Below are 20,603 nucleotides of genomic sequence, written 5' to 3' on the forward strand. Positions count from 1 at the left end.
TCAAGTCTTCTTCCTTCACAAGAATCTGCTCTACCCACCCACTCTAGCTCTCTCTTGTCTCTTCCTTCCCTTCATTTCTCTAGAACTTAGTCTGTATCACAAGATACAGACTTCTACGTGCTGGTTTTGTTGTTCTCGCCATGCTTGTATGCAGGTGTTTTTCTTGAAAATAGATAGCGAAAGTGGCCCTATCCAGACTCAGTCTTCAGGTACCTAAATTTATGATTTCTACAGGCTCCGATTGCCCTGGCTTTAGAGAGTAAAGTAAAAAGTTAGACATCTTAGGCAATACATACCTTTGAGTATTGGCAGTGACTTAATTTTCTGGGCTTATGCGAGACGGGCCATGAGATACCCAGCATGAAGTCTTATCTTTCATATTATTAGCACATATAAAAAATAGGGTGCAAGTAAAAATACAATGAAATTAATCTCTGATCACAGATCCTCATAGGGACTGAATGTCCCCTAATCCAACCTTTAGGACTCTGTCTTTATGTTGATAGGATTCTAAGCTTGAATCAGTCATGATGCTGTGACTTAATCAATCAATGAACCAGTGGTTTTTAGCCCTGGCTGGACATTATAATTACCTGGGGGGGGTGGTAGGAGGAGTTTACAAATACTGGTGCCTGGGCTCCAGCCCCCAAGATATTCTGATGTAATTAGATTGGAATGATCATTTCTGAGCATAGTTTGTAGAGGCCTTTCTATGATAGATTATGGGATAACTCCCGCCCCCCCTTTTTTCTCCCCAAAGCCCCAGTAGATAGTTGTATGTTGTAGTTGCACATCCTGCTAGTTGCTGTATGTGGGATCCCGCCTCAGCATGGCCGGACAAGCGGTGCGTCGGTGCACGCCGGGGATCCGAACCCCGGGCCACTTGTAGCGGAGCGCGCACACTTAACTGCTAAGCCACGGGGCCGGTCCCTGGGATAACTTTTTTGGCTTGCAAATTTTATCCAAAATAACCACATTTCCAGAATTTTAATGCTATTATTGTCTATTATGGGGCCAATAATGAGTTTTCTTGAAACCCACAGCCTGAACCAAGTGCTGATGCTCCCATAGCACTTTTACTGTAGTGCTTTCACAATATGTGGAACTGTGTTCAGGTTTCTGTGTCTAGATGCTGTACTCCTTGAGGAGAGGGCCCATGTCTTAGTAATCTTTGTATCCCCAGTGCTTAGTACAGTGTGTTACTCATACTTGCATAATAACTGATTATTAAATAAGTGGCATAGGGAGAAAGACTAACTTAAACTAGATTAATTACAAATTTGACAAAGATGCAGTATTCTCTGCTTGAAAGTATGGTACCTTTTCCTATGAAATTTATTTTTTGTCTTCTAAAGAATTGCCATTTGACTGAACTTCTGATATAAAACACGTATATTACACATTGTTTGGATTTGTTACTGAAAAATCATTGGAAATAACTATTAGTCACATTATTAAGATTTTTCTGAAATGCCAGTTAAAATGTGTGTGATTGTTATTTATGACTTCTATAAATACTGTTAATAATTTGTTTTAAAATACTTTTCTTTTTTTTTTTTTAAAGATTTTATTTATTTATTTTTTCCCCCGAAAGCCACCGTAGATAGTTGTATGTCACAGCTGCACATCCTTCTAGTTGCTATATGTGGGACGCGGCCTCAGCATGGCCAGAGAAGTGGTGCATCGGTGCGCACCCGGGATCTGAACCCGGGCCGCCAGCAGCGGAGCGCGTGCGCTTAACCGCTAAGCCACAGGGCCGGCCCTGTAAAATATTTTTCTTTAGATGGAAAATAATTTCATTATTCATTTCTTTTGTTGCATTTATTTAAAAAACCTCTGAAACATTCTTATCTGTAGATAATTGTTAATATGTTTTTTAGTAGTGTACCCATTTTTAGTGTTACTCATTTTTGAAAATTACTAGTCCAGAAAAATGTTCAATTAAATGGAAAATTTGGTGTCTATGGAGCAGTGGTTCAGTGTAGCAAGTGGACTCCCTGTGACTAGTATACTGTGTCTGGACCAGTGTAAGCAGTAAGTGTGATGGTTGGTGAATTATAACCCTATATATTTTTTCTTGGAAACCAATTTATTAAGAGATGAAAGAAGACATCTGTCAGTTTTGTTTCGGGTTCCGTTTCTGTCATCTTTCTATAGTTACACATGTAAAAAGACCATCACAGGGGAAGGACAAGGAGCCAGTCAGACAGATAGCATGCATTAAATTCACAAGCCGTCTCATTATTTTACAGCCCAAATCATGCTTCGGTAAAGGTAAATAATTTACTTCATAGTTGTATCCTAAATAGAAGATGAAGTAAAGAGAAGGTCAACACATGGGAAATGGAGGATGATTCTAAAAACAGAAGTTATGGATCACCTGTTTAAAAGATGGGCATGTAAGGTGGTGATGTAAATTCCTAATTCTTAAAATTAGAGCTTTTGTTCTTTTCGATATCTCATACTAGAATGGTAGTAAGGATTAACTGCTTTTATCTGTCTAGTGGTAAGATTATTTTCAGGTTTTCCAGATAGCATGATTTGAGTCAAATCAGGATTCAAATCGTATAGTTTAATAGATAGCAAGATCATATCACTTAACTCTGGACCTGGTTTTACCCCAGGTTGTCCATCTACATTTCTTTACCTAATTTTTTCTTTTATCATGGAAACATGAGCCATAAAACTACACGACAATATTCTGGAGATCTTTGTCACAGAATGTGAAGTGTCCTGCCTTTTCTATGAAACCATCCACTGTAAAGAGTAATAATAATTTCCATTTACTTGAGACTTACTCTGCTAGTCACAACATTAAGCCAGAGGTTCCTAACTTTTATTGTTTCATAGTGTTCTTGGTGTCTCAAGTTTTTCACAGCACTCGTAAGCCACAGTTCTGTTTGTTAAATAGTTAGGGCCAAACAATAAACATTTATGTCCTGACAACTTTAGTAGCTGTTTTAAAAAAATAATGCAAATAAATTGAGAATAATTTATTTCCTTTGTAAATAACCACAGTTATTTACTCATGGGCTCTGTGTGCCTATTGAGCACAGAACAGCTTTTCAGACCTTGGGATCAGATTGGACAGTACCTCCCTTGTTTCCTGTTCCACATTGATTTTGGAGTGGTACTTGGTTTTTATCACAGTAACCACTGATAATCCACCTTCACAAAGATATGTCATCAAAGGGATGTGTTGCAGTCTAATGTTAAAACTCTGAACTACCTCAGGCTAATAGTTTGGGCAGTGTCCAACATATGTTGAGTATCTCCATGTTTCCTTCAGTTTAAAGGATCCTACAGCTTTCCTGGAGGGTTGCTGAAGTGTCCTGGAGCATCTCAGCATACAGTTTAGGAGACGTGGCATTAGAAATGCTTTATTTCATTTAATTCTGTGGGTTGTGCTTTTATTCCCATTTCACAATGTTAAAACAGGCCTGGAGAGATTAAATAACTGCTCCAGTGATACAGTCTTACCATTTGATTTTTTCACTGTAAGTATTGTTTGTACTGTTTTGAGAGTGGTGGTTATTATTTTTGGGGTTGGAGAATGAAGAACGAAAAGAAGGGTTTGCTAGTAGAAAACTTTCAAGTTGAGTGAAATCAGTAGCATTTTCTAATGAGGGAAATGTTAAACTTGGTGTGTTGTTGATTACAAAGTATTAATATGTAAGATAGGAAACATGGTTTGATTTAGAGTTAGGTCATTAAAAGCATAAAGTTTCTTTGGTGGGCCAAGTTAAATGTCAGGTTCTAGAATTTTGGTTGACGAATGTAGTAGGTGGTGATGACAAGCAGTGTGCATGGTTTTTTTTTTTTAATTGGCAAATGCTGCCACTCAGCATGATTGCCCTTTAGATAAGCTACAGTATCTTATCTCTTTTTAAGAAAAATTTTCAAGTTGAGAGAAGTGACTTTTTTTTTTTTTGCTGAGGAAGCTTTGCCCTGAGCTAACATCTGTTGCACATCTCCCTCTTTTTGCTTGAGGAAGATTCTTCACCCTGAGCTAACATCTGTGCCAATGAGAGAAGTGAATTTTTTGTGTGTGTGTGTGAGGAAGATTAGCCCTCGGCTAGCATCTGTTGCCAGTCCTCCTCTTTTTGCTGAGGATGATTCGCCCTGGGCTAGCATCGGTGCCCATCTTCCTCTACTTTATATGTGGGATGCCTGCCAGTTCATGGCTTGACAAGCAGTGCATAGGTCCACGCCTGGGATCTGAACCTGCAAACCCCAGGCTGTCGAAGCAGAGCATACAAGCTTAACCACTACGCCACTGGGCCAGCCCCAAGAACTGACTGTTTATAGGTAACTTTTTCTGCACAGAAATAATGAAATTGAGACTTCCTATATATCATTTTATGTAAGGAATGCACAAATTCATTTTCTTTTTGTAAGTAATTGTTGGAATGGTCATATTTAATAGAAAAGAAAATAAACAGCAACTTAAATATCAGCGCTTTAGAAAAACATCAACCTCACTTTTCCATCCTGGGCCGGGTAGCAGGATTAGGCTACTAATGGAGGGCCAAACTAGTAGTTCCCAAGTGCTTTCATTTCTTTACCAGCTAACTTTACTACAAGGAAATAAAAGGTAGAGGCAAAATTTCTTTCTCACTGAGCAGTGACACCTGTTATGTGACTTTTTATTATACAGTTTCAGGTCTATCAGATGTGCTAAATTGTCCTGTAGAATATAACTAGCCCAGGACTGCAACAGGATGATTGCTTCTGACCGTGATGGTGTAACAGGAACTGGATTTACCCTCATACTTTAAATAATAGCAACAACAAAACAAACAAAATATATGAAACAGTTTTCAGACATTGAGCAATAGGCAGCACAAGACACTGATCCCCAAGAGAAGGGAAACAAAGGAAGGGAGCCTTACAGTCACTTCAGTTGTTACCTTGAGAGCTTCCAGGCTGCAGCAGCAGGAGGATGAACCTAAACAAAGCCTAGCAGTCTCCCTGACTTGAGGAGACAGAGTAGGGACTTTGGGGAAGCCAAGGCAGTGAGAATTCTCAGGACTGAGTAGCGGAGAGAAGACAGCTGCACAGAGAGCTCCAGAGATGTGTTGAGGGTTCCCCTTGAGACTTCAGCTGAATACTGATCAGGGCCAGTGTGTGAGGGCACTACCCAAGGCCGGGAAAGAACCACCAAAAGGGAGCAGACCGAAGAATTCCTAGAGCTTACGCAGGGCTGGGAGTAGTTCATGTTCTAAACAGCCAGAGTGGAGAAATCTTGTAATACTCAGGGAATGGGGTTGAATCCTCAGAAGGGTATATTGCTTCATAGCGGGGCAAAGCATCCCTAGACTAAATGCTTCTGTGGATCTGTCTGACAGAACAACTGTTTCCAAATAACTTAATTTCTAAATAACCTAATTATAATCCAGAACAAAGTTTAAGAATATTTATAGGAATACAAAATGTATTACACATATATCCAGCATTCAATCCTGTAAAATTCACAATGTCTAGCATTCAGTTAAAAATTACCATGCCTGCAAAGAAGCAGGAAAATATATCCCATAATGAGGAGAAAAGTCAATCTGTAGAAACAGATGCTAAAATTAATAAACAAGGACATTAAAACAGCTATTATAAATATACTCCATATGTTCAAGAAGTACAGAAGAGGATGAGCATGTTAAGGAGAAATGAAGGAGAATGTTAAGGAGAATTTCACTTCTAGAAATGAAAATAATATCTGAAATGAAAAAATACACTTATAGGGGTTAAGAGATTAGACAGTGCAGAATAAATGGCGAATTTGAAGATACAATAATAGAAACAACCCAAAATGAAACACAGAAAAAAAGACTAAAGTAAATAAACAGAGCATCAGTGGGCTGTGGGACAACTTCAGGTAGCCCAATATATATGTGTAATTGGAATTCTAGAAGGAATGGGGTGGGGCAGGAAAATATTTGAAGGAATATGGCTGACAATTTTCCAAATTTGATGAAAACTATAAATCTAGAGATTCAAGATGCTAAATGAACCCCAAGGAGAAGAAACGTGAAGAAAACTACACCCAAATACATAATAAAAATGCTTAAAACCAGTGATGTAGAGAAAAATCTTACAAGTAGCCCAAGATAAAAAAAACGTATATGCAGAAGAATGAAGATGTGAATGGTGATAGACTTTTCTTCAAGAAACAATCTAAGCCAGAGGACATAGAGCAATATCTTTAAAGTACTTAAAGGAAAAAAAATTGCCCAAAGCTGTCCACCTAGGATTCTGTACCTAACCACAAAGACAATGTAAAGACGTTTTCAGATATTCAAAAGCTAAAAAAAACCTCGCCACTTATAATGAGTAGCAGTTTAAATAGTATTGCTTTTCTCTGCATCTAGTGGCAACATTTTCAAAAATTCTGATGTGGTCAAGTCTGAGTCAGTGAAATTTTGTTAGTTACGTTTAAACTGTAAGTTTAAAAGAAGCATAAAGAGTGGAGTGGACTTGTGCAATTGGGGTTAGCCTCTTTAGAGTGCCAAAAGGTGGTATAGCTTTAAAAATTACATATATTTTTACTGCTGACAATTAAAGTTATTTTGAGGTTTTTAATGGTTGTTAATAAGAATTTGTTTTTATCTTTTTCCCCTAAAATAGATTTTGCAAGTGTAAGCCATTGTTCCTCTGTAGTGGTACATAATATAAGCACATGCATTCACATTGGAATACATTTCATAGTTACTGAACTAGTCAAATTACTGTGAGTAATTTGGCATTTGGAGAGATGCATTAACTCTTCTTGGTCATTTGGACACTATTTAATTACTCCCTTAGTTTGGATTGAAAGAATTTATATGCCCTTTAAATTCCTGGACGATTTTGAGGTAACTAAGTCAGTGAAAAGAAAAAATAAAATGCTTCTTATTAAATTATTGGCTTAAACATAAAATATTCCTATATATTGAATGTTATTAAAATAACTCTCTTCTTCCATTTTATTATAGTCTTCTTATATAACTTTATATATATAAAGTATGTTTACTTATATAAACCACGCCTTAGCAATAAATATTATGAGGTGTGTTTCATTTTATTCACTAGTAGACCATAGGATTGCTGTAGTCTGTTGAATACCTTACTGAAATGTAGATAAACAAAGTCTTTTAATATCTTGTGGACCATGTGCAAAGTATAGCTAGGATGAATCTTATAATTAAGTAAATTTCTAGCTGTTTGTACATTAGTGCTCATTAGTGGTCTGTCCTTGGTCACCATTGAGGATATGTCTGGCCTGTCTTGTTTAACAGTTTCATCATTCTCTAGGAGAATGGGGTAGACAGTATAGTTATCAGATTTGTTGATGTTGCAAAACTGTGTGGGACTGATACAGATTTGGGTAGAATAATTATTTGTTTTGGATAACGTAACTGAGATCCAGCTTTTTCAAACTGAGATGAGTTGGAACTCGCAAAATGAAAATGCACTTCCCCTTGCAGTGGATCATTTTGAGTTTTGTGTCCATTGCTGAACCAACTACTATGGCTATAGGGATAGCGTGTGCTGTGTGAGTCGAGCAGATGATTGGCAGAAGGTAGAAATTACAGTGATTGTCTGCGTTCCCATAATACCCCACCTGTGTGGTGGCTACATAATAAGGAAGAGTTGAAGTAGATACTGGGTTGACGGTCACATTGACCACTGCATTCCCTCAAACCCGCTTTTCCTTCAGTCTTCCTTATTTCAGTGGATTTCACTCCATCCACCTGGTTGTTGAAACCAAAACTTAAGAATCATTCTCCAACTTCCTTCTCTCGCACTTCACACATTCACTTCTTACCAAGTCCAGTCAACTCAACCTCCTAATTTCATTGAGAATCCATGCAGTTTATCGTTTTAGCTGGTTCTACCCGAGTCAAGCCACTGTAGTCTCTTTCATGGACCATTATAATAGCTTCCCTAACTGGTCTCCCTGCTTCCACTCCCCCACCCCCTCTCCAGTCTTTTTAAAAACACAATTTAGATCATATCATTCCCCTGCTGAATACCCTTCAGTGGTTGGCTATCAAACTTAAATTCCAAACTCTTTAAAATGACCCACAATAAAATCATTGAGTCCCTGCCTTCACCTTCAGTCTTATACTATTTGGCCTCTTGGTTTCTGTGTTTCAGCCACATTGGTATTCTTTTGAAGATTCTGAATGTACCAAATTCTTTCTGGTCTCAGGGTCTTCACATATGCTGTTTCTTCTGCTTAAAATTTTATTTTTAAAAATAAACTTTACACATGTAAAAAAGTATATAAATCATAAAAGTACAACTTGATAAATTATTATAGAGTAAACATACCCATATTACCACTATCAGGTTGAGAAATAGAACATTATTTCCTAGCTCTTCAGAAGATTTCCTCATGTTCCTTCCCAATTATTATGTCTACCATGATCTGCAAAGATAGTCATTGTCCTGACTTCTTACATTATAGATTAGTTTTGTCTGATTTTCAACTTAACGTAAATGGAATCACTCAATATATATTCTATTGTGTCCGCCTTCCATCACTCAGTGTTATGTATGAGAGATCATCCACATTGTAGCATATGGCAGTATTTTATTCATTTTCATTTCTATGTGGTATTCCATTGTATGAATATTCTAGTATTTGTTCTGTTGACATTTACATTATTTCCAATTTTTCCGTTATGAATGACACTAGAATGCACATCCTTTTACGTGTCTTTCGGTGCACATTTGTACACGTTTCTGTTGAGTATATTCTTAGGGATGGGATTGCTGGGTCATAGGGTGTGTGTATGTTGCCTAGAACATTTTTACCCCACTCTTCATTTGGCTAACTTCCTGTTTCTTCTTTAGGTCTCAGCTTAAAGATCACTTCCTCAGGCAGGCAGGCCTATTCTAACCACCACCCTCCCCCAACAAACCATTTTAAATTAGGTCCTTCTCTTGCACTCTGTTGGAACTTCATCATAGTACTTACTATAATTTATAATTTTGCATTTGTATGATTATATAATGCCTCTCTTTGCAATAGAAGGTATTAGGGCACTGACTTTTTTATTTTAGAACCTTGCAAGTGTCCTGGTACATGGCAAGCATTCAGTAAATACTTGTGTGAGTGAGTGAGAGGTTGTTTTTATTGTGAAATGTCACCAAGATTGGGAATGTATTGTTTATACAGAATGTTAATTTGGATAGTTTAAGGTCTTTCATCTGGAATTTTAATTATTTAATCATACAAAGAAAACCTTTTGCTTTTAAAATAATTTTTCTCTTTGTGTATGATGAAATGGAAAGAGGCTTTACTACCAGCTAGTTATATGATCTTGGATGAATCACCTAACCTCTAGTCTTTTTCTTCTGAAAATGAATAGCTTGGACTGCGTGATCTCTAGGATCCTCTGACGAGAGGCTCTCTGGTTCTACGCTAAAGTGCTACCTGCATGCAAATCAGCTGACCACAAACTGCGGTGCATACAACCACAGGCAAATTGTGATTCTAGGAAGATAGTACTAATTTGTAATCTTGTTTTCACATTCTTCTTGACTTTCTTTAGCTTGGTCTTCTGTAGCAGCTAAAGAAAGACAGTCTGTTCCCCATCTGGAAGATTTGAGCCACAGCAGAATGTTGACATTGGTTAGCAGGACCTTCACTGAGTAGCTTAATTATTTAGTTTGAGTTATTGTAATTCATCAGAAGTTAGAGAAATTTACATTTAAATTTAATCCTCAAAATACCGTTTAAGTTAAAAACAAATGACTTTTAAATTATCTGATGATTTTAGGTAATAAGGTAATTTGGATTCTTTTCGTTCAGGTGACAGAGTTAGCAATGCACGTGTGATCACCACTTGACAATTGTTTAATAAACCTCTGTTTTAAACTCACAACTCATGAAAATCAAGAAATAGGTATATGATTATGTTGCCATCTGAATTTCGATAATCTGATCTTATGCTTCATTGTTTGCCTTAAATTCTGATTTGAGAACTGAGGGTGAAATACCAACAATACTACGTCAGTTATGTCATAGGACGTAGTGCTATAAAAGTAAGCCACTCCACAAAAGAAGGCTGTTGAATAATGTGATAGAGAACAATTAGTGTGTTAAATTTTGATAGAGAACAATTGATATATTTATACTGTGAATGTTTTCTATAGTCTATAAATCGATCACCTCTATAGCTTCTATTTTCATTACTTTCCTATAGCTTAAATAGGAAATGTTGTAGGTTAGGCTTGCCTTCAGTCATGAATGTGTTCAGTTAAAAGAACTTTTAAAACATGCACAGAGCTAAAATAATGAATGAGTTAAGTTTTCTGAATTAAGTTATAGGATATCACTATCTCATGGCTTTATGTAGTTTTAAATATTACCCTCGTCTGTGATGAGCAAAGGCGAGCTTATTCTTTTCCAAGGATAGTTTCAAAAGAATAGGATATTAAAGCTAAGTTATTTGTGATGAATGTAAGGAAAACATTTATGACAGAGTATAGCAGTATTTACCCTTCCTGGGGTGTCCATTCTGGAATTGCCAAGTCTTCTTCTTTCCCAATTTATTATATATTTATTATTTGATGAATATATGATAGCCTGGGGAAGAGCAGGCCATGGAGCCATTCTCAAGATTGTAGGACTTATTGCTGTCTTTCAAGTTTGTTAAAGTCCCAACGCCCATTGAACTTTTGACTAATATACCTCTGGTCTAGGGTAATTGGAAGAAAGTGCTTCTCTGATCGCTTAGAATGCCTGTAGCCTGTGTTCTCTTGCTGACTGGCCAGAGTTATCTTGTCTTCTCTCTTTTGTGAATTTATCCAGTACGCCAAAGAATGTTGTCAGAATAAATTTTACTATTTCATTTTGGGAAGTATCAGACGTACATCAAAGGAGAGAGAAGAGTGTCATTGATTCCTATGTATCTGTCACCTAGCCTCAATGATTATTAACTCATGATATTAACTAATATCAACGATTATTAACTCATGGACACTTGTGTTTATCTGTATCCCTTATCCACTGACTCCCCCTCCCCATTTATTTTGAAGTAAATCTCAGACATCATTTAATTTCACCCATAAATATTTTTAGGAGAATAAATGTTTATGGTACATATTTTATTTTACTTTAGATTCTATTTTATGACCTTATTCATATTTATATATTCACTAGGAGTAGAATCAGTGGGATTTCAGATTATGAATTCTAATGATGTGAGGATATGTTTAAAGATATAGCTATAATTGTAGATTTATGCTTAAGATAGCTTTGCGTTCTCAGGAATTGGATGTTTGCATTAGAGTGAAGACTAAGAAAAGATTTAAAGCATGAATGAAAGAGAATGTTGAATGTGACACAAAAAGAAGAGTTTTTCCTTTTAAAATAAGCTATTGAGGCAGTTAGTGCTGATCCCTGAGGTGTCACAGGAGTAACTTCAGAAGTCAGGCTTCGCCTCACCTTACACGTTTAACAGGTGAGCTAAAGAGGTGCGGCCCTGCTTACCTTAGCTGAACTGCCGAAGATCTTGATCGACTCAGAATTACTCCTACAACAATGGTCTTCTTGGACATTTATACTTACTTGTGGTTAGAAATCGATAACTTGTAAAAAGAAAGATTTCTTTTTCCTAGCATCTGTTTGTTTAAAAACACCAGCATGAACAGGAGGAAAAAAATGCAACCAACTCTACAAAAAGCAGTCTGTTCTCCTCGTTGAGAGCACAGCAGATACCTTGAAGACAACACTAGCAAGAGAGTGAACTGAGCTTCCTCCGTATCATCATGTCCCCTGAACTCGCATTTCTGCTCCTCCTTTCACTTCGTCTCCTCTGAGCTCTCCATACACCCTGCCATTTAATAGATGATGCTGGTTAAAGCCTGCTTAGCAGTCATTTAACAATGCCTGTCTTCCTTACCCCCACTTCCAACTTGCACCCTCACACCCCACCACAGACCTCACATTTGAAAATTTCCCAGCATCGCTGTGAGGAATTGTTAAATTTCAGTAATGATGGAGCATTCAGATACTATCAATGGTAAGGTAAAATGTTTATCTTTGTATGTATTATTTTAAAACTAACAAAACATTCCCTTCTGTGCCGCAAGCACTCAATTTATTTTTGTCTATTAGATGAATACTTAATCAACAGCTGCAGTGTTCCGAGTCTCTGTGTTAGGTTGCTATTGTGTTGAGATATAAAGAAATGAGACCTCCTTTCTCTTGCTGTCAGTGTACAAGTGTCCGTAGTATACAACAGAGAGAAGAAAGAGATTTACTGCCAGCCAGAGTGGTCAGGGAAAACTTCAGGAAGAAAGTGGCATTTTAGTTAGATATTGAAAGATGGGTAATATTTGGAAAGGCAAAGATGACTAAAGGGTATTCCAGATGGAAAGAGTACTGTGAACAAAGGAAGAGAGGGAAAAGGATGTGGAGCATGTAGAAGGGGCAATACGGTATTTGTTTTGGCTGAAGCATGGGAAGCAAGGGGGGCGTATTAAGGGAAAAAGAAAGACAGGGATAGATTGAGTCAAGTATTTACAGATACTCTGTTTTATGTAAAGGTCATACACATTATTTTAAAGTATTGTGGCTTTCTTATTTTAAATAATCTGTTTATAGTGGAGGATTCTCAAGTTATTTTCTAGAATTAAATTACCATGGAAATGGGACAATAATTTAATTAGGTCCCTCCCTCTTACCTCATATATTTCTCTATATCTCATGGAGCTTCATAAAATAATAAAATACATTTTCCCCATTAAAAAATATGTATGGAGAGAGGATAACATGGTATTATAAGAGTTTATCTTAGTGACAGTTAGAGATGAAAGCTTTTTAATTTAGGAATATGCACATGTATTTTGAAAATTTATTTTTGCTGGTTACATTTAAAAAATTTTTTGATTTTGAAACAATTTCAAACATACAGAAAAGTTGAAGTTCAATACAAAGGATTTTTTTTTCTGAACTATTTGAGAGTAAGTTGCTGACATGATGCTCTATCACCCCCAAATACTTTATTACATATTTCCTAGAAAGATATCCTCTTGCATAACTACAATATGACCATAAAAACATTAACGTTGATACCTTACTGCTGTCTGATCCTCAGACTCCATTCAAGTTCATCGTAGTCCCAACAATGTCTTTCATAGGAAAAGGATCCAGTTCAGTTTTATACGTTTTATTTAGTTGTCACATCTCTCTAGTCTCCTTAAATCTGGAAAAGTTCCTCAGTCTTTGCTGTTTATGACCTTACAGCTTTTGAAAATGAAGGCCAATTCTTTGGTAGAATGTCCCTCACTTTGGGTTTGTCTTGTGGTTCCTCATGCTCAGGTTCAGGTAATACATCATGGCAGGAATATTACAGAAGTGGTGCTGCGTTCTTTTCATTGTGTCCTGTCAGGTGGCACACAATTTTGACTTGTCCCATTACTGTTGGTGTTCACTTTGATTACTTGGGTTAAGGTGGTGTCTGTAAGACATCTAGGGCAGACTCTTTTTTCTTTTATAATTAATAAATGTTTGGAGGTGAAGTACTTTGAGTCTATGTAACTATCCCATTTCTCTTCAAGCTTTCAATTTATGGGCTTATTCATTGAGTTATAATCTGTTTCTCTCATAATTTATTTTGATGCTCAAATTATCCCAGATTTTGCCAGTAGAAACCCCTTCAAGCTGGCTTCTGCATTTTTGTTGACATGTCTCCATTATTCTTTGAATACTCCCTTGCCTTCAGGCATAAGAATGTGTTCCAGGCTCATTTTATCCCTGCACTTGCCCTGGCATCAGCCATTTCTCCGAGGAGTTCTAGTTCCTTTTAGTGGAAAATGGTATTAGAAAACAAGATCTGGGTACTAGGTGTGCTTATTGCTTTTGGTATATTGCTGATCGCAGGTCCTGTCAATGGATAGAGCTAGGGAGAATATGTAAGTATGTATATATAATTATACACACCCATTTATATCTATGTCTGTCTATTTAGAAAAATGTGAGTTTACACTGGTAACTCCAATTCTAGTCAACACTGCAGTGTCCAATCTAGTTTTCTCTTTTTCCATATTTGCACTCCCCTTCTCTGATAGTGAGAAACCTGGCTCCCATTATCCTTGATCATTCCCCTGTATATAACCACTGTCCTGTTGCTACTGCAGCCTCCTCCTTCACGTGGGTGCCTTCCTCACCTCACTGGGGCTCCAACACCCTGCCCTCGGCTTCCCTCCAGTGCGCCCTGCCCTCCCCACCCTTCTCAAGCTCCAACATACCATGCCAGGCTGCTCCCAACATCTCTGGGTAGACACCACCTCTCTCACTCCACTCATACTTCAGTTATCTTGTGCCAGTCTGCCCCTCCTCCCAAGTGGATGCCTCTTTCCCTGCCTCTGGCTTCATCTCCGTGCACAGGGCCATCCTTCTTATTCTGCCTGGGCTCTGACAGCCTTCAAAGGACCTTCCTCCGTTCTACCCCAAACCTTTGAAGCGTATATGGAAAAACAGGAAAACACCTACAGTCCTTTAGATAAAAAAAATATATAGGAAGAAAACATTCTGTTTTCTCTTATGAAATTGGAAGTGTCTAGAGTTAAAAGTGCCTATGGCTCTGAAATATCATTCATCAATTCATTGAGCATACGATGGTTGAAGTCCTCCTGAGTGCCAGGCCCTGAGCTAGGCCACTGGGAATAGGGCGGTGAACTAGACAAAGTCCCTTCCCTCCTGAAGCTGCCTTCTCTGACTCTGGCTGTTTAAGCTTAGGCAAGTTAGTTACGAATTAGTAACCTCTCTAAGCCTGTTTCCTTATATGTCAAATGGAAAGGGTAGTAATTTTGCTCGTGGGATTGTTGTGAAAATTGAATAATGCATGAAAAATACCAAGCCAGTGTTAGTTACTGTCATAATCATCACAGAAACAATATACAAGTACCTCAGTTGAAACGTTATTCGTCACTCAAAATAATTTTTAAATTTCATTTAATATTTTGAGGGGAAACAAAAAAATTCTTGGCAGGGAAAATGACATCTCGTCTACTCTTTGAATTATTTTTCCTTTCCTTTAGCATACTTTTATCTAGGAATATGCACCTTAGTTTAAATTGTGTGCATGATGTGTGTGTCTGTCCTGTTTCCTGAGTCTCAGAATGTAAAAGCGTCAATAACTGAGCAGCATGACATGTTTGCTTGTCATGTTTGAATCAGGTGACAGTCTAACAGATGGGTCTTCATTGGGCCTGAGACACATGATATATTCATGTGTTTGGAACACAGTTAATGCAAAGGTAATTATTAAAAGAGAGAACATTTTGTTGCATGGTAATTTAAGTTATAAAATGCCTTTTTTTGTTTTCTGAGGAAAGGTGATGACTTAATATTAAAAATATATTTTCTTTTTAACTCTTACCAGCTGCTGGTATTTGAACCTAAATGATTGCTGCCAAAACTGATACACCTAGTAATTTCTATGTTACTATATTAGTGATGGTATTTTAGAGTGTATAGCATGTAACCTCTAAGACTCTAGGGTGATATTTCCTCTGGAAGGCATGCCTACTGTCATTAGAGATACAACAGATCTCTCTAACCTTTGCTTTTGTGTACATGTGGTACTCTTTTTTTTGTGTGTGTGAGGAAGATCAGCCCTGAGCTAACATCTGATGCCAATCCTCTTTTTTTCTGAGGAAGATTGGCCCTGAGCTAACATCCGTGCCCATCTTCCTCCACTTTATATGGGACGCCGCCACGCCGTGGCTCAACAAGCAGTGCGTTGGTGCGCGCCTGGGATCCGAACCTGTGAACCCCGGACTGTCGCAGCAGAGCGTGTGCACTTAACTGCTTGCGCCACCAGGCCGGCCCCATATATGGTACTCTTTAACGAGGCAGTATTTAGGGGAAGGCAATCCTGTCTTACTTTATAAAATATAATTAAAATTTCTGTTGGGATGTGTCTTTGTGTTCTTTGTCATTGAATGTTAGGAGTAACTGTTTTATAAACATATGGTATAATAATAATAATAGGGACACTAGGAATGCAGAATGAAATAGAAATCCCCGAAACTTTAATGGCTTGGTGAAATCTTCTTCACTCCCTAATTTCATGCTAGGCAGTTTGGTAAAGATAAAGGCCCACACCTAATAATGAACATACTTAGAGAACTGCGACAGTATCAGCTAGTTGGGTGATTAATTGAGTCGTTTAGTCTTAGCCTGTGCTGCCAACTAGCAGAGCAAAACTCATTCGAAGGCAGAAGCAGGATAACTAGGAAGAAGTGTAAGAGTAGATGGTCTGAGAAGAGGTGAAGCAGACAGGGAAAGTGGTCTGTAGAACCTTAGAGAAGAGTTTCAAGGCAAAGGAAAGGCTCTCTAATGCAAGGTACTAAGAAGTATCAGACCAAGCAGTGGGCCGAGAAGATAGCCCTTTTGTTGGCAATAAAGATTGACAGGGAGTGGGAAGGCCATAAGGAACTGCTTATGTGCTTTTCTCATGTGGAACGTACCAGTACTGCCAACATATTCTGTAATTCTATATTGTAGATTAACGAGGAAAGGGAAAATGGGATAAGTGCAAGAGATAAGAGGTAATAAGGAGTGAACGTGTTAGCCAAGAGTTGAGGTGGGGGGAGTGTGGGGTGGAGAGTGGAAAAGGGAGGGCAGTAGAGAAGGAAAGAACTGGAAGGGAAAGGACAGAATGAGAAAGAGGAGCTGACCTTTCCGGATTTGTAGGCTTTGGAATGTGTTATTTGAGATGCTAGCTGTGGTTTATATTTCTTTGGTTCTCTGTCAAATTTTAATAAGTGTATTTGCTAAGAACTAGGAAGGTTTTTCCTTTAAAGCGTCAGGATTTGTTTTTGTTTTTGTTTTTTTCTCAATAGAACAACTACAACAGCCTGCCCTAGGGAAATTATTCTGTGGGTTATATTCATTAGCAAGATAACGTTAACTTTATAGCAGAAGAAATAAATCAAGACAAAGGCCAGACTGAAGATGTCTCTGTTCCTATGCTAATCTGTGTGGTCAGGGACTGCCATTAGCTTTCATGATTTAAACATTAGTCAGTCTTCTGTGTGTCAAGCACAATTCTAAGCGTCAGGGATAAAAGGACGAATAGGACAGTTCCTACCTTCAGGGAGCAGGCTGGCTAACGGGGAAGACAAGTGACGAGTATATGTAAAATGTTTTGGCAAGATGAAGAGGGAGCTCTGTGAAAGAACTGTGCCTGGAAAAGTAAAGAAAGATTTCTGAAAAGTGACTGTGTGCCTGCATTTTTATGAGGTGAAAAAACTTGCCAAGAGGCAAAGTTTGGATAAAGCCTTGCAAACAGAAGGCTAGATTCCTGTGCAGAGGTATGGAAATGTAAGAGAGCTGTTTGGGCAATAGTGAGTTTACTGTGATTAGAGCATAGGATACGTGGGATGGGCGAAGAGGGGAGTAATGAAAAACGAAGCAGAAAGGGTATGTTGAGGCCAGATTCTGGAAGATTCCTTGTAAACGAGTTGGATGTTGTCCTATAGGGGATGTCACAACACAGTGTGTTACTGGTATTGAGAGTAAGCAAACAGATCAGTGGAACAGAGAAGAAAACTAAAGCGACCTTCAAAACATATGAATATTACTAAAGGTAGTACTTCAGATCAGTGGGAGAGGATGGATTAATTAATAGATGGTGCTGGCATAATTTGTTAATTCTTTGGGAAGAAGAGTTAAGTTACTAGTTTGAAAAAATATTTTATGCACTACATTTATGTTAAGAATATCAGATTTAGATTTAGAAATTTTTGGTTGATGGGGCTGGCCCTGTGCCTTAGCAGTTAAGTGCGCTCGCTCTGCTACTGGCGGCCTGAGTTCGGATCCAACCAACACACCGCTTGTCCAGCCATGCTGAGGCAGCGTCCCACATACAGCAACTAGAAGGATGTGCAACTATGACATACAACTATCTCCTGGGGCTTTGGGGAGAAAAAGGGAAAAAAAGGAGGAGGATTGGCAAAAGATGTTAGCTTAGGGCTGGTCTTCCTCAGCAGAAAGAGAAGGATTGGCATGGATGTTAGCTCAGGGCTGATCTTCCTCACAAAAAAAAAAAAAAGAAATTTTTGGTTGAAACTCTGGCTTTATAGCTAAGTAGAAGCTGATGTTTCAAGTTGTTTTTCTTACCCTAAAACTTTTCTTTTGTAGCATCTGCAGAAAAAGAGGCAATCAAGGGTACATACTCCAAAGTACTGGATGCTTATGGACTCTTAGGTGTTTTACGATTAAATCTTGGTAAGTTTATTATTCAATATAATTAATCTATTTTTTCATTTCTATTTTTGTACTTCTAAGGATTTGAAAGAGACTACTATATATGATTTCAGGCTCCATGTTTGAGCTATAAGTGCGGTAACATCTTCTAAACTTTAATTAAGCTAATCTCGGGATAATGTTTCTTGGCCAAAAAGGCATGCTCCATGCTCAAGCTCTTGTGATTTTAAGTTCCAGAGACAGCGTCCTGTTTGAACACTTTAAGAGATTATCAGTGGTCAAAGGAGAAAATCAGGGCATTATCCTTTCCCTTTGCTTCAGTGCATTTAGGAAAAGATGTCTTAGTGGGAAGCACACTGATTTCCCTGGTTTATAGGGGAAAGGACATCTGTTTTGTATTCACAAGGTCTCAGCTTGAGCCTGTCTCTGCCATTTAATGTCACCCTGGGCTGCAACGTAACCTTTGCGATTACCAGTTTGATTGTCTATAATGATGTGACTTGAAGTGTGGCCCAAGGACTGGTACCATTCCATGAACTGTTTTGTTATTGGTCTGTGATGAAATAAGGAGCTTGCACCATCATGCACATCAACACATGGCTTCTTCCTTCATTGATAAAGTCTTACTATAAAAAAAAAGTCAGCTAAACCAAGCAGTGAACTTAATGATGTAGTTGATTTCCATTCTAGAACAAGCACCTTTTTTCATTGTGAACTGGTAACAGTTCACAGATCATACTTTGAGGAGCACTGGTCTATAAAATGGAGATTTACCATTTGTTATGAATCTATCACAGGTGAAGCTCTGGGCCTGCTTAAATAATATTGTTTTAGGTAATCCTCATGGCCCAGTGAGATTTGTTTTAATCCCATTTCATAAGGGAGGATATCTAAGGTTGGTTATGTTAACACACTGAAGTTCCCCTAGATAATAAGTAGTGGAGCTGAGATTCAGGGCCACTTCTGCTTATGTCAAAGCCCTTGCTCAAAGTACACCACTGCTGAATTCTACTTTCATACTAATTTCATAAGATTTTCATCAAAGTTAGATGAAAAAAATCTCTATGAACGTTTTTGTAAGCCAAATTGCTTTATAAATTGTTACCAGGGACTTTTGCCCATATATCATCAGCAGCAGCAGCTCACATTTATATACCATTTTTTCAACTTTGCCATTTACTAAGAACTCTCATATTCATTGTCTTATCTGAACTTCCTAAAAGTCAAACAAATAAAGGAAAGGTAGGGAAGATAACACGTACATTTTTTTATTTGATAACTTTTGTATAGCTTCATATCAGGTAGAGGAACGGTGTCGTAAATGTGAGATTATTCTGTTAATGTTTAAATGTTTCGTTATACTAAATGTATTTACACAAGGATTTTTTTCAACTTTTGCCAAAATCTAGTTATGAGCTTAAACATGTCCGTGATAAGTTTAAAATAACCACAGTGGCAGATTTAAAAAGATGGAGACACAAGAAGAAAGTTGGAAGAAACTTTGAATAGCTTGAAAAGTATTGGGACTTTTCATCAAGTGAAATCTTTGGTTTTGCAGGAGATACTATGTTACATTATCTGGTCCTCGTCACTGGATGTATGTCTGTTGGAAAAATTCAAGAATCTGAAGTTTTCCGAGTTACTTCCACTGAATTTATATCACTACGAATTGATTCTTCAGATGAGGATCGCATTTCAGAAGTGCGAAAAGTTTTGAATTCAGGAAACTTTTATTTTGCATGGTCTGCATCTGGAATCAGTTTAGATCTGAGTCTTAATGCACATCGTAGCATGCAAGAACACACAACTGATAATAGATTTTTCTGGTGAGTTTGTGTTATGTTTTTTCCCTTTGCAATCATGTGCTGTGCAATAGCTTGGTGATTTGGGGCATAGTAGGTTTAATAGTTATTTTCAGAGATGGCAGGGCTGGGCACTGCCGATTGAGCACACCACTTTTTCCTGCTCCGGAATCCGCAGCAGAGTGTAGCAGGCATCCAGTCTCAGTTTACTGAAGTTGTCATGTGTCATGAGACCCATTTGCTGTCCCTGATCTAGACTGACCTTTCATTTCAGAAACGTATTTAAAATATTTATTTATTTTTATTTTTTTGAGGAAGATCAGCCCTCAGCTAACATCCATGCCAATCCTTCTCTTTTTGCTGAGGAAGACCGGCTCTGAGCTAACATCTATTGCCAGTCCTCCTCCTTTTTTTCCCCAAAGCCCCAGTAGATAGTTGTATGTCATAGTTGCACATCCTTCTAGTTGCTGTATGTGGGATGCCGCCTCAGCATGGCCGGACAAGCAGTGCGTCGGTGCGTGCCCGGGATCCAAACCCGGGCCGCCAGTAGTAGAGTGCGCACACTTAACTGCTAAGCCACGGGGCCGGCCCCT

General features: G+C 38.0%; 1 protein-coding gene across 5 annotated transcripts in view; it reads left to right on the forward strand.

Annotated features, from left to right (window-relative positions):
• SYNJ1 (synaptojanin 1) overlaps positions 1–20,603 on the forward strand; it is a 94,068-nt gene that overhangs the window by 3,164 nt on the left and 70,301 nt on the right. For all 5 annotated transcript variants that reach the window (XM_087418143.1, XM_087418146.1, XM_087418144.1 and 2 more), the window contains exons 3-4: positions 18,143–18,229; positions 19,767–20,034. In XM_087418143.1, the coding sequence (XP_087274269.1) occupies positions 18,143–18,229; positions 19,767–20,034 (355 nt within the window). The remainder of the gene's footprint in view (positions 1–18,142; positions 18,230–19,766; positions 20,035–20,603) is intronic.

The sequence above is a fragment of the Ceratotherium simum genome, chromosome 27, assembly GCF_057802395.1.
Source record: "Ceratotherium simum simum isolate JZ-2026a chromosome 27, ASM5780239v1, whole genome shotgun sequence".
Classification (NCBI taxonomy): domain Eukaryota; kingdom Metazoa; phylum Chordata; class Mammalia; order Perissodactyla; family Rhinocerotidae; genus Ceratotherium; species Ceratotherium simum.